General features: G+C 43.4%; 2 protein-coding genes across 5 annotated transcripts in view; one reads left to right on the plus strand and one right to left on the minus strand.

Moving 5' to 3' along the window:
• Positions 1-1,168, plus strand: part of DMTF1 (cyclin D binding myb like transcription factor 1) — a 31,672-nt gene extending 30,504 nt beyond the window's left edge. The window contains exon 17 of the mRNA XM_048500109.1: positions 1-1,168. Coding sequence (XP_048356066.1) covers positions 1-110 — 110 coding nt within the window. The 3' untranslated portion in view covers positions 111-1,168.
• Positions 1,033-14,094, minus strand: part of TMEM243 (transmembrane protein 243) — a 27,395-nt gene continuing 14,333 nt past the window's right edge. For all 4 annotated transcript variants that reach the window (XM_048500113.1, XM_048500111.1, XM_048500112.1 and 1 more), the window contains exons 3-5: positions 4,690-4,740; positions 2,543-2,647; positions 1,033-1,534 (exon numbers count right to left, since the gene is read on the minus strand). In XM_048500113.1, coding sequence (XP_048356070.1) covers positions 1,412-1,534; positions 2,543-2,647; positions 4,690-4,740 — 279 coding nt within the window. In that variant the 3' untranslated portion in view covers positions 1,033-1,411. The remainder of the gene's footprint in view (positions 1,535-2,542; positions 2,648-4,689; positions 4,741-14,094) is intronic.

Below are 14,094 nucleotides of genomic sequence, written 5' to 3' on the forward strand. Positions count from 1 at the left end.
ATCCTATATTGCAACACCATGGAGAAAACTCTCATATAATTGGTTCCTCTTTGGACAGTCCTGATTCTGAAGACTCAAAGGATGTGGAGGATCTTGTGAGCTGCCATTAAGCATACCCTGTGCTGTGGCACCCATCTGTGGTATGACACTGTTGACCCCCAAACCTAAAGAAAACAAGCTTTTTGTGACACAGTGCCTGCTTTTGCTGGCCACAGAAGCATAACGTCACCAAGGGGATAGATAGCCACTGCTGTTGAGCAGGCTGAACTGTTAACCTTGTGGAATCTGTCTTCTGCAAGACCACACACCACTGAACCAGATATGGCCATGGTGGGAGTGTGGATCGTTTAGATAGTGGGGGGAGGAGGAAGCCACTGTGCAAAGTGGACGTCTTGAATTTCCGGAAAACAAAGTTTACAATACAGTAACTATACATAGGTAAAAAAGAGCAGCATTGAGTGAGACCATATTTTTCAATCATAATCTAATTTTACCAATGTATTTGGTAGGATAGAGAACACTAATAACAGCTTCTAGGAGGGAAATCTTGCTTGTTTGGGATATAGGCCCAGGAAGCGTCAGGCAGGGTTTTCAGAAACCTTTTCACTTCAATGCACTTCAATGCAAGCTTGTTGGAAAGAGATATATAGGAGTTACCTCCTTGAAAGATGCAGCCCCAGTACTTGATTCAGAATTGTATTGCTGTTAGAGACTGAAACCACCTCCACCATCATACCTTTGTGGATTGGGAGGTGAACAAGCTTCAGGTTAACCAGGATTTTGTCTGTACTTGAAGGCTCTCAAAGGAGACACTGAGATGAACTTACAGTCCCACTTGGGTGGGAAGGAGGTGAACTCCAAACACTTCAAAGAAGAGGATGTAAAAAGTATTTATTGCTGTAAATATATTCTACAGAAGTTTGTCTTCTGTCTATGGCTTTGTCAGTGTAAATGAAGTTGAGTTAAAGGATTGTGGGGGGGGGGGGGGGGGAGGGCAGAACTGTGTTCTGTTTAATACAAGCACGACCCAAGTTTGTCTTCTGTATCAGTAGACTGAATTTTTATTTATACTGTGGTACAAACTTTTGAGTGCTGCCTTTTTTTGTACAGTGTAATAAAAGATGCAGGTTCTTTTCCCAAAAGGAAAAAGCTTGTGCTGCTCTGAAAACGTGTGTGCAGCTGAAAAGTTCATTAAGTGCACTAGTAACTCTCTTTTTTTAAAAAAAGAAAGAAGCAAATGTCGTTTCATATGGCAATAGGAAGGTCCTTTAAATATACATCTAAAACGAAACTCAAGTATCCGCTGGACTGTATCCTCACAGAAACCGCCTTCTTTTGGAGTTAGTCATCGACCTCCAGAGCCCTTCCATCCAGGCAATCTCGACGGCAGTCCGTGCTGTGCCTGTAAAAGTCATTTACCCACTTCATGGAAGTAGAGGTTGGCACATATACATAACATGATAATAGAAAACAAGATATAGTAAATTAGATTCCTGAATTTTGGCTCCAGGTCTCCTTGTCGATACCAGTAGATCTGAAGAAAGAGAAAATGCAGTGTTAGACACTGAAGCACTCAGAGATGGGCCCTGTGGAAGAGTTCCTTCACATGCTTCTCCAAGTGATGCAAAGGCCCCAATTCAGTGTCTCCCCCCCCACACACACACACACACAAGTGCTCCCATTAGGTTCAAAGAAATGGGACTTGTGAGATGTCCTCCCTCTTCAAATTCTGCCCTCTCTCCCCTGCTGAAGGTTGAGTAGGAACCAGATAGATGCTAGAACAATGTGTTTTATTTGCATCTCCTTCCCCTACCCAAATACCCCTTAAGTACTATCATCTTTCAGTTGTCCAATGACTGAGCAACTATCTGGATGGAAGTGTCCAAAACACAAACCAACCTGTAACAAGTGGAGAGGGAGCAGCCCCCATGGTAACATGAATGGATATTCTTTGGTCATTTAGTATGCAGTACATACATATTCTCATTCAAAATGCATGTTAGGTGCTTGTTTGACTTTTCCAAACCAACTGTAATCCTTCACACTTGAGAGAATACAGATGGTTCTCATTAAGGAGAGTCTGGACACCAGCAGATCAACTGCATCAGAGCTTGATTGGCATAACCACATTTTCATAAGGTATTTCTTTTATCTTAGAGAGAAACACTGTCAATAAGGAGGGGGCAGCTGCCTATCACCACGTCCTTTGGCCATGGTAGCGTACATCAGTTTCAAGGGGGGGGGGGGTTATGCCTTTAATGTCTTTACCAACCTCTGGTGGTAATTCCCAATGCAAGATGACTAGAAATCTTATCATTAGATAGTTACCAGTTCTTACAATAGTTCTAAATTTGACAAAATTTGAAACAGGTTTTACATGCTGCATGAAAAACTACACTTGTCTAGTCCAAGTGGGCTACCAAAAATCCTTTGTGTAAATCCTCTGAAAGACTGTTCCATACTATTGAGCATAACATACACACACACCCCAATTACAGCAAGTTGTATAATCACTGAGCATAGCAAGGATGGTAATACTTACAAGAATGCCAACTGAAACGCTACACAAGGAGATGCAGAAAGCAAAAAATATGTTCAGCGGTTTTGGAGGTAGTTGTGGAAAGACAAAAGCACTGATCAGAGTTACCTGGGGGAAAGAACACTAAGGTTAGAGGCATCCCTTTCTCACCATCTCATTTAGCAAAAGAAACAGACTTCCCCTCCTCCCCCATAATGGGAGCTCATTTAGTATGACTGAGCCTCATGTCGCTATTTTACATGCGTATAGACTGTTGCTTACAGACAGCAACTCCTGATTTCTTCCAGAAGACAGATTCTTTCTGCACACACAGGTGTACCTCTGAACACCCATGGAGCTGCCTTATACTGAATCAGACCCACTGGTTCTCCAAGGTCAGTGCTGTTAAACTGGCACCAACTCTCCAGAGTCTAAAGCAGAGAGGTCGTTCACTTCATCCACTGCCTGATCTTTTTTAACAAGAGCTGTTGGAGACTGAACCTGGGGCTGCCTGCCTGCCAAGATGTCTACCATTTAAGGATACTGTAAGTGTGCCATCTTTTTCAAAAACTCAAGCAGATGACAAAGAACCAGTGCTTACAAGAACCAGCATTTCACACACACAGCTTGCTTATCTATGGGAAATGGGCCAGCTCCTAGCTATCTCCTTCACTGTCTGAGAAAAGCACTTCAGTTAATAGAACACACCTGCAGGATCCACCTCAACAGCTACCAGGGTTACCTATGTAGATTCATATTTGCCTGGGCTGTACCTACAGAAACAAGAGTTTGCATCAAGACATCCCCTTTCTGTATTTCTCTCCAAGGGCCTCTGAGCAGAACAGTCAATTTGGTTTTTGGCTGTTCTTTGCCAGGTCCAGCAGGGAGACACTGGCTAGGTAACTGTTAGCCATTTAGTGATGCCAAAACCTACGAGCAACTCAACCTTTCTCCAGTTTGGAAAACTTGCTTGCAAGCTGCACTGACTTCTCTTTGCTCCCAGGAACTAAAGGTTTGGGTCAGAGGCATAGCTCCAAGGGGGAAGGGAGTGCGCGCGCCCCTGTGGAGTGTGGCAGGGGTGTTCCAGGGCAGGGGCGAAGGATGCACTGGTGCACTGAGCACTTTTCCCCCTTGCTACGCCTCTGGTCTGAGTGTGCCCAAAGGAACAAGCCAAAGGGCGTTTGCCCTCTGTTGCTACACAGCTGCAGGCTAAGGACTGATCAGCTAGCACAGACAACAGACCTGCTTGGCACTCAGAATCCCTGCCCTCCACCCCAACATGCCTGGCTGTATTTCCACATTGTTAGCCGTTTTGGGTCACCACTGGAAACAAAAGTAGAATATCAATATGGGTAACTATTGAGAGGAGCAATTAAATTTTTAAACATGTCACATATGCCCCTTCCACACACGCAGAATAATGCACTTTCAATCCACGTTCAATGCACTTTGCAGCTGTGCAGAACAGCCAAATCCATGTGCAAACAATTGTGAAAGTGGGTTGAAAGTGCATTATTCTGTATGTGCGGGAGGGACCAAAGTGTGTATAACCATATACTAAGGAAATCAAATCCTGGACCCCAGGAAATAGAAATGCACAAGTGGCTGGTGCACTTCCTCTTTGAGGAAAACCACTGCATCTGCGGCTCTTCAGGGAAAGATAATGGAAAAGGTGGTTCTGGAAGATATTCATAGCAAGAAAAAGAGGTTTTCCTTCCTCTTATCTCACAGGTCCATGGATCACCCATGAGGGACTCACTGGCAGAATGCATGCCTCTTGGCCTCCCCATTAGCAAACATCAGACGATCTCTGCCAGCTGGAGTAATCAGTGCCAGCCTAGGCAGGCCCTAGTAGTCTCTATGTCCAAATGACAGATTGGAGATCTGGCAAGAATAATCTCTTCTTCAGTTAACCTAACAGACTCCACTATCACCAAGGGTGGCAAGCACTGTTAGCTGCCATGACTTGAAGAAAAATCAGATCAATCCACAGAGCAGCTATTTGCCATGGCAGGTAAAAAGAACTTCCAGGACACCTCAGAAGACCAGAGACTGGAAACAGCCTTTCTGTTCAGCATGTGACACCCTGGTGAAGCCTGCTCTCATTCAGGAAAGCCATTGTTATTGGCTGTCAGAGACATCAAGGAGGTTTGTCAACCTCAAATACTTACTATAAGCAGCAAGGATGTTACGCTGCCAACAGCTAAATTGATTATTCTATCCTGGAAAACAAAAAGGAAAAACAGAATAGCATGAGTGTCCCTCTTTGCATTCTGCTATTTCTATGAGGCACTTCATATGAAAAGCCCCAACACAAATGAACCAGCCTCTGGTTCCTGTTATATAAGAAAGAGGGAACAAGCAGTTTAAAATCCAGAGAATAATCAAGGTTAACATGCTTTGATGAAAAACTCTGTGAAAGCACAGAAAGACTGATTCACACCTGCATGTTTATCACTTAAGCGCCCAAAACCAGAAAACAATTTATGCACGGGAAGGAGGCATCAATGATCACAGGCAGTTTTCTTGTCACCTGAAGCCACTTCAAATGCATTTTTCAAAGAGAAGGCAGTTCATACACTCAGTCACCTCGTCCTGTTTAAACCCACCACGTCCAAGTAGTTAAGCTAAATTATTTTAGCAATAAGTAACTCACTACCATTTTTTATTCCAGCAGAAGAGACACGATATAAGAGCACCTTCAGGCTGGCTCTTCTGATTGCCCCTCAAGTGACAGGCAGTCAGTTACACGAGGGGTGAGAAGGCACTTCAAATGGAAATTCGCATGAGTGAGCCAAGGCTGGTCACTCTCCCTCAGAATAACCTACTTCATAGGAATTGGTGGCGGGAGAATTAAAGGGAGAAGGAAATTATGTTGTAACTTGTTTTGAATTCCTACCAGACAGAAATGCAGAACATAAATGGCTACATAAATAAGTAAACCCTGGAGCTGGCTAGCAACTTGATTTCAGCTTGAGGTTTTGTGACCTTATTTCCTCAGATGCACAGAAGTGTACAGCCATAGTGTGGGTGGATACCCAGCAAAGAGGCCGATATACAAAAAATCCAAACAAAGGAGGAAGAAGAAGAGTTGGATTTATATCCCCCTTTTCTCTCTTATAGGAGACTCAAAGGGGCTTACAAACTCCTTTCCCTTCCCCCCTCACAACAAACACCCTATGAGGTGGGTGGGGCTGAGAGAGCTCAGAAGAACTGTGACTAGCCCAAGGTTACTCAGCTGGCGTGTGTTGGAGTGTACAGGCTAACCTGAATTCCCCAGATAAGCCTCCACAGCTCAGGCGGCAGAGTGGGGAATCAAACTTGGTTCCTCCAGATCAGAGTACACCTCTTAACCACTAAGCCACTGGTAAATGTGTTTACCCAGAGTAGGTGTACGATACCCTCTATCAAGAACCAAATAACAACAGCACCTTTTATTGGCATATAAATAAATTAATGGAAAAAAATAAAATAGAAATAAATAAAACTACCTGCATGGGTCAATTTAGGGAAAAGAAAATGTTAAAACAATTTACACTGATTATCCATAAAATTAATCAGGAGTGACTTGAAGGTTTCGGATCTTCAACGCCTTTACTGAAAATGCGGCAACGTCTATAGCAGGGGTAGGGAACCTGCGGCTCTCCAGATGTTCAGGAACTACAATTCCCATCAGCCCCTACCAGCATGGCCAATTGGCCATGCTGACAGAGGCTGATGGGAATTGTCTGTTTATCTGAACATATGATCTATGATTCTTATCACAAAGTATTTAACTTTCCCTTTTTCAGACACCTGTAGGGCTTCATTCAGATGAGGTTTTATGAACTTGTCTCTTTGGAACGTATAAAAGCTGCAGTGTAGCATGACATGAAGAGCCAAGTAAAACATCAAACCTAATGCAGGATGAAAATGAAATAGTGGATAAACGTACAACTGTAGAAATGCTATAAGCATCTACAGGGAGTTCAGTAACGTAAAAATTTCCCTGTTGATCAAGGGGTGGGTGGGAAGTAAGATGGTCTCAGATTTATGAATGAATAATTCAACAGTCTAGCATTGGAACCTACCTGTGAAGGAGAACAATAACCTTTAATTCAGCCACAGCATGTCCTGGGAGGTTCCCCTACTGATTTCTGAACACTGTGGTTTTAACATCAGATTGATGCCCGTTGATTCTTTTGCACAGGGACTGTCCTAACTGACCAATGTAGAAAGCATTGCTGACCCAGGCTAAAGCCTGTAACGGCACATAAGATTACAGGCAAGCCTGGGGTAAACAGGTTCCTTAACACAATAGCAAACTAAGTCAGAGTTCACTGAGTGGGCTAAGAAATGGCAAATGCAGTTCAATGTAGCAAAATGCAAAGTGATGCACATAGGGGCAAAAAATCCAAACTTCACATACACGCTACAGGGGTCAGTGCTATCAGTCACAGACCAGGAAAGGGATTTGGGCGTCTTAATTGATAGTTCCATGGGAATGTCAACTCAATGTATGGCAGCTGTGAAAAAGGCAAACTCTATGCTGGGGATAATCAGGAAAGGAATTGATAATAAAACTGCAAAGATTGTCATGCCCTTATATAAAGCCGTGGTGCGACCACACTTGGAGTACTGTGTTCAGTTCTGGTCACCACATCTCAAAAAGGATATTGAAGAGATAGAAAAAGTGCAGAGAAGGGCAACGAGGATGATTGAGGGACTGGAGCACCTTCCTTATGAGGAGAGGCTTTGCAGCGTTTGGGACTCTTTAGTTTGGAGAGGAGACGTCTGAGGGGGGATATGATTGAAGTCTATAAAATTATGCATGGGGTAGAAAATGTTGACAGAGAGAAATTTTTATCTCTTTCTCACAATACTAGAACCAGGGGGCATTCATTGAAAATGCTGGGGGGGAAAATTAGAACTAATAAAAGGAAACACTTCTTCACGCAACGTGTGATTGGTGTTTGGAATATGCTGCCACAGGAGGTGGTGATGGCCACTAACCTGGATAGCTTTAAAAGGGGCTTGGACAGATTTATGGAGGAGAAGTCAATTTATGGCTACCAATCTTGATCCTCTTTGATCTGAGATTGCAAATGCCTTAACAGTCCAGGTGCTCGGGAGCAACAGCCGCAGAAGGCCATTGCTTTCACATCCTACATGTGAACTCCCAAAGGCACCTGGTGGGCCACTGCGAGTAGCAGAGAGCTGGACTAGATGGACTCTGGTCTGATCCAGCTGGCTTGTTCTTATGTTCTTATGTTCTTATGAGTCAACCTTGAGCCGACTACCTGCGACCAACTTCCGTTGGGATCAAACTCAAGTTATGAGCACAGCTTGGACTGCAGTACTTCAGCTTACCACTCTGCCCCACAGGGTTATATTTTGTCACAATTAGGAAACATACATCCTGATCCAGACCACATTGACTCTGATGTCAGCACCATAGATTTTAAAGATACATGAAAGGCACACTGGACTGCACTGATCTCACTTCCAAATAGTATAATGCTCACTCAGAAGTATGTGTAATTCCCTTCACCCAAAATTAAGATAGAAATGCTTCAGTCTTTGTAAACACACCTATTTTCACACCCAGGAAAACTGTCCAAATTCATTGAAGATCTGTGTTCACCTACTTTGCATTTCCTTTTCACTTTTCAATCTGCACAGAAAAGACTGCTGCAGAGGAAATTTTCTCTTTGAGTTAAAACCACAAAGAAAAACACAAAACTCTGAGTTGTCAAGAGCATGCTAGAAGACAGTGAGCCCCACCTGCAGCAGTGTGCAAAATGCATCTTCACGTTCATGCATTTACAAATGCTTCAATGCAACTGCCACACCTCATGCACAAATTTCATACTTGGGGCTAGAACTGACGTATAATCATTCTAGATAGCCTTACTGTCATTTTAGAAAGATTTTCCCAAAAAGTATCTGCAGGAACAAGCACCAGAAAACAGAGTGAAGGCTGCGCTACACATTATCCGACACTGAACAATTGTTGTTGCACTACAGGCACTTCACAACTGGTATGTCTAAGCCACACAAATGACTGCTACAATAGCACAACATCCACCCATGATGCCCTGCAAATTCCAGACCTCCTTTCATATGCCATGGCAAACCTGAATTTAGGAGAATCTACAATTCTGCCGAGTGGGAATATATACTTGCAAATGCTTGTATTGTAAGGGAGCAGTGATATTGCTCCAAAATGCCTCTTTTGGTGGGGCAGGGGAGAAAGAGTACAAATAGTTTATGAAAGGACCTGCACAAATGTCTGCCATTTCCACAGCTTTCATTGAGAATCTGTCAACACTGCTGATATCAGAAGGGACCATATTGTTCAGCAGCCCTATGCTAGAGTTCCTTGGAACCAGACCATGAAAACACAGAGACAGCTTTGACTGGATTACCCTGATATCCCAGCTTTCTCTCATTGTTGGAAATCAGGGTAGAGGGCAGAGGTTGCTACTATCCAGTACGGATCAGATCTTCCTGAGCTTCCACAAGATGGTCATAGGCTCATAGCATCCCAGGTGCCTGCCAACTGTCAAGCCCTGACAGCCAGTAACAATCTTGTTAATAGTGTTGCTTCACTAGTAGTCCTTGGATCAGGCTACACTCAACATAAAATTCAGCTGCACATTTGCACTCATAGTCCATGTTAACCTGGGCCCTTCGTGGCCATGAACTGGCCTAGTTACAATCTTCATTCTTTGAATAAAATGGATTTCAGATTCTGTGTGGTTTGCCATCAGAAACTGTAACTTGTGCCGAGACTGAACCCGAGTGATTGTTGTGCATTATGTGAAGAATATCTAACAACATGTAGCTGTAAACACTGGTAAAGCAGCTCTTTGTACTGAAATAAAGTGTTTTTTGGGGGAGGTTTGCATACATCTTTGTAGAAAGCTTGTCCAAATGTATTTTTACAACAGGAGACCCCTTTTATGGAATACGGTGGATGCCTAGCAACACCCACGAATCTATTGCTTAAAAGCTACATGCTCTTTGTTTATCATGGGGGGGGGGTGCTCCTAGATTTTACATTTTTCTTCAAACCTAGGGCCTTTTTCAGGATTATAGAAAGATCTGTCTTGCAGCAAATTTCAACACTGATAAAGGTCCCCAGAACTTCAAAAATTCTTCAAGCAAAGCATTGAAGGATCCCAAGATCAAAACTAACTGCTCCACATATCCCAGAAGTGATCATCACTTGCTTTCTCTTAGTACCCTGTGACAATACAGTTTGCTGAAAGCTTAACCCAGAGAGAGGTTAAAAATACACAGGTCAAAAGGAGATCAAGACAGAAGAGAAAGAGATCAAGAGGGGAGGAGACACAGGCTTGATTGCTTCCTCAACTACAAACAGGCCTCAAAGCCCAAACAGAGAAGGAGCAAAGTACTAAGCAGAAGAAGTAATCAGAAAGAAGAATCAAAGGCAACCAGAAAGACAGCAAGGCCAGGGTTTCCTGCTGCTTTGCTAATGTTGTGTGTATGATATTACTTAGAGGTCTCAGCCCCTTCCCCACCCAGAGCCTGCTCACCACATTTTGCTCTCTACTTCCCAACCCCACAGATCCAGAGAAGTGTAGCAAGTTAGTAAGGCAGCCCTGAAAGTTCTGAGCGACATCACACAACTTCTGCTATCAAGCAAATTGTACATTTTTTATCATCCTCTTAATTTACAGCTGACCTTTCTCACTAAGATTCAAGGTAGATTATAATACACACTGTTTGCCTATACTGTTCTGCTTCTGCTCATCACAACAAATACCAAAGTCCCCATAACTCCTCAGCCCCCTAACACACGCTCTGACGCTTCTAAGATTTAACCAGATAGTGCTCATATTCTTACAGTTTTAAAGCAACAATGATATTGTGCTGGAATGCTCAGGAAACTGAGCTCTGTATTCAAGACAACTTTCTGTTTCTATATGATGCTTTGATCACAGGTAAATTCTTTACTCATTTATACCCTGTCTTTCTCCCCAGTGGGCACCGGAAGCAGCTCATCTCCTTTCCTTGATTTTATCCTTACAACAAGCCAGTGAAGTTGAAAACATGGGATTGGCCCAAGGTCAACCAGCTAGCTTCTGTGGCAGAGTGGGGGCTCAAAGCGGGATCTCCCAGATCCTAGGCACACGCTCTAACCACCATACACTGGCTCTCTAAGTATCATTACATAAATTAATGCTCTAGCTCAGGGGTGGCCAATCTATGGCACTCCAGATGTTCATGGGCTGCAATTCCCATCAGCCCCTGCCATCATGGCCAATTGTAGTCCATGAACATCTGGAGTGCCATAGGTTGGCCACCCCTGCTCTAGCTCATGTATCCTAGAGAATTTTATTGGGAGCAGCTACATTCTGCCCTTGATTCTACTTCCTGTATAGGGAGCCTGCTAGGTTGACTTTGAAGTTTATGTTCCAAGTTATTGCCACAGGGTAACTGGAAGGCTGAATTTTCTCCCAGTATGGCCTTCGGATTCTAAACTGTAACAAAGTACAAAGTGATACACACAAGCAAATCTGCATTAGTCCGCATATTCCCTGGTGAGTTCTCTGCAGAGAACCACTCTGCCAATATTTATATTGAGCATCTATACCTGCATCATGAATGCAAGCACAGTGCAGCAGCTAAAGAGCTAAGCTGCCACTCAGGAAATACCCTGTTCAGATCTTATACTCATTATGTGGTCTTGGGAAAGTACAGTTCCATCAGAACAGAAGTAAAATATCACATGCTCCACTGTGCTCTTCTACCATGGACAGTGTTCATTTTCCAACCCCTTTCCCCCCAAAATCACTGTCCCTATTTTTTTTACTTAGGGGAGGATACTTTTTCAACATTTTGAGAGTACTAGGGGCATTCTTCAGGTTCAGCTTAGTCCCCAGAGCCCCTTAAATGGCAATGGGAGGGATGCACATTGCTTCCAGCATGGACTCTAAAGAACAGCAGAATGCAGAACCAGCCATTTCACCCACAGAAGCTGCTGAAGTACATTTTGAACTGTGAATCTTTTGTAGGACAGATTTGGTGTTGGATCCCAACTTTTGCAAGGTCCAGCAGGATGACATCACAAAAGGCTTAAGCTACCAATTAGAATTGCTTGCTATCTAATATTTATTCAAAACCTCAGAGCATCTTCCGGATTCCCCAGTGGGTATCTAAGGCCGTTTCTGCACAGCCAATAATAGCATTGTGTTGTCGGTGTTATTGGCAATGCTGCAGCAACGGAGTGTTCGCATGGGCTTTGCAAATGGCGTTTTCCCCCCCTCAGAGTAGACATCACGAGCGTTCGGCACCAGGTTTGTCCATTGCAGGGGGTGGGCTCTGCGGCACCAATTCCTGGCGACCGCTTCGCACAACGCTGACTGCAGAGTGCCGTTGTTGAAAAGGCACACTTGGTGAGCAACTTTCGAATAAACCATTGTGGGCCTGCTAGAGCATTGCCGCATCGCTGCAGTGCTGTTTCTGCAGCTACAGCCATGTGAACTTTCCACCTATAATGCTGTTTTTACTGTCCTTTTACCAGCTTTTTTTGGCCATGCGGAAACGGCCTAAGTGTGGCAAAACCTTTCTTTGCTTGTTTTTAGTGGCTTGTTTTATATTATGCCACTAATTTAATTCCAGAAAGGCTCTGAAGAGGTGGCACAAAAATCTCCTTAAATAAATAAATAAAATGGGACAGGCTGATGACCAAACAGCCACCTGACCATCCATATCTATGGGACTCCCAGGGGGCAGGAATTTCCCTTTTTGGACCAATCAAAAGAATGGATGCCAATTCAGAACTCCCAAAGGACATTCCATTTATATTAGGTAATCATGTTCAGTGATAGCAAACTTTTGGAGATCAGTATTTGCAAAGATTGCTAAAGTAACTCAAGAATCAATAAGTCCTACTACTGAACTAGTATCAGTCAAATTATTTATCAATGAAAACATCCATTGTAAACAAAAACTTATTAATTTATTTTTTATTTATTTATTTATTTATTTATTTATTGTTTAGGCTTTTATACCGCCCCATCCCCAAGGGGCTCTGGGCGGTGTACAGCACAAGCATAAATAAAATGAATTACTAAAATCTTTAAAACAGCGATACAAACATAATGATAATAATAGTAGAGGCGTCCGACCAACCCCACTTTAAAATTCTCCCCAGGAAAAAAGGGGGGAGGAGAGCGGCGAGTCATATTAGGTGGTGGCCTAGATGGAAAGGCCAACTGGGGGGCACCATATCAGCGGCTGGTCCCTCCAAAGGCCCGGTGGAACAACTCCGTTTTGCAGGCCCTGCGGAACTCGCCAAGGCCCCGCAGGGCCCGAACAGCCGGAGGTAGAGTGTTCCACCAGGCTGGGGCCAGGGCCGTAAAGGCCCTGGCCCGCGTGGAGGCCAGCCGCATCATTGAGGGGCCAGGGACCACTAATAAATTGGCCTCCACCGAGCGGAGAGGCCGTGCAGGGACATATGGGGTGATGCGGTCTCGAAGATACGAGGGTCCCAGGCCGCGTAGGGCCTTGAAGGTCAACACCAGCACCTTGAAGATGACCCGGAACTCCACCGGGAGCCAATTTACAGCTAGAATGTAAAGTGGCATGTAAAGCAATAAGCCCAAGTGCTAGAAATTTCTTTAGATACATAATATGATAAATTAAGGACTATACTGTTACTTCAACGTTTAATATTAAGATTAGACTAATTCAAGGGAGGGAAACGGAAGATGACCAAGATTATTTGGAACTGTTTTATAATTTAACAGCATTTCAAGAGCATGGCTCATTAAAGGTTTTTGTTAAATATTGGCAAGCCTACATGAAAATTTTAAACAAGGTACTGAATAGTTACATCTGAGGGGTCTATTAGTTTAGAAATGAATATGTAAAGTCTCAGCCATCTTAGAGGGAAACACTCCTCCCTTTTTCTCTCTTTCCTTTTTGTTGCTGTAACTGTTGTGTTATCATAACTTTATGGCATAATCTTTTATATTGGATATAAGATTACAATAGTGGTTCTTTTGTTTGTACTGTTGTGTAGTTGATATTTTGTTGGTATCTACTTCATAACATTTATTTTTAAAAAGAGGAAGTTTTAATTAATATACTTTCACTTCAGCATCCCCGGGTGTTTTACTTTCAGCTTTCAGTTCCCTATGTGAACAGTAAGGGGGGAAACGCTTCATGAAGCTCACACCCTGTGCTTACTGAAGACAGTGACAGATGGCTAATGAGAGACATCTGTATGCTGGCTTTCTCTCCCTTACACCTAAAACTGTAGCATATCAACCCACTGCATCTAGCCCCACAAAACAGATGTTTGGCCTTTACTGCATACTCTAAACAAGACAGGCCCGTTCAATATATTTTTGACAGATCTGTCCAGACCATACTACATGCGACAAGCTTTCCTTGCTTGTCTTTCAAGAGGATAAATATGCAGGCAATTCCCAAAGGCAGATTCTGAAGTAATCAAATTACAGACAGACTCGTTGAACCTGTTTAAGTTACCGAAGATCCCCCATCCACTTCCCAAAAGATTTCTTTCACAACAGTGATTGTAGGAGATTGGATGGAAACAG

This window comes from Sphaerodactylus townsendi, linkage group LG06 (genome assembly GCF_021028975.2).
Source record: "Sphaerodactylus townsendi isolate TG3544 linkage group LG06, MPM_Stown_v2.3, whole genome shotgun sequence".
NCBI lineage: Eukaryota > Metazoa > Chordata > Lepidosauria > Squamata > Sphaerodactylidae > Sphaerodactylus > Sphaerodactylus townsendi.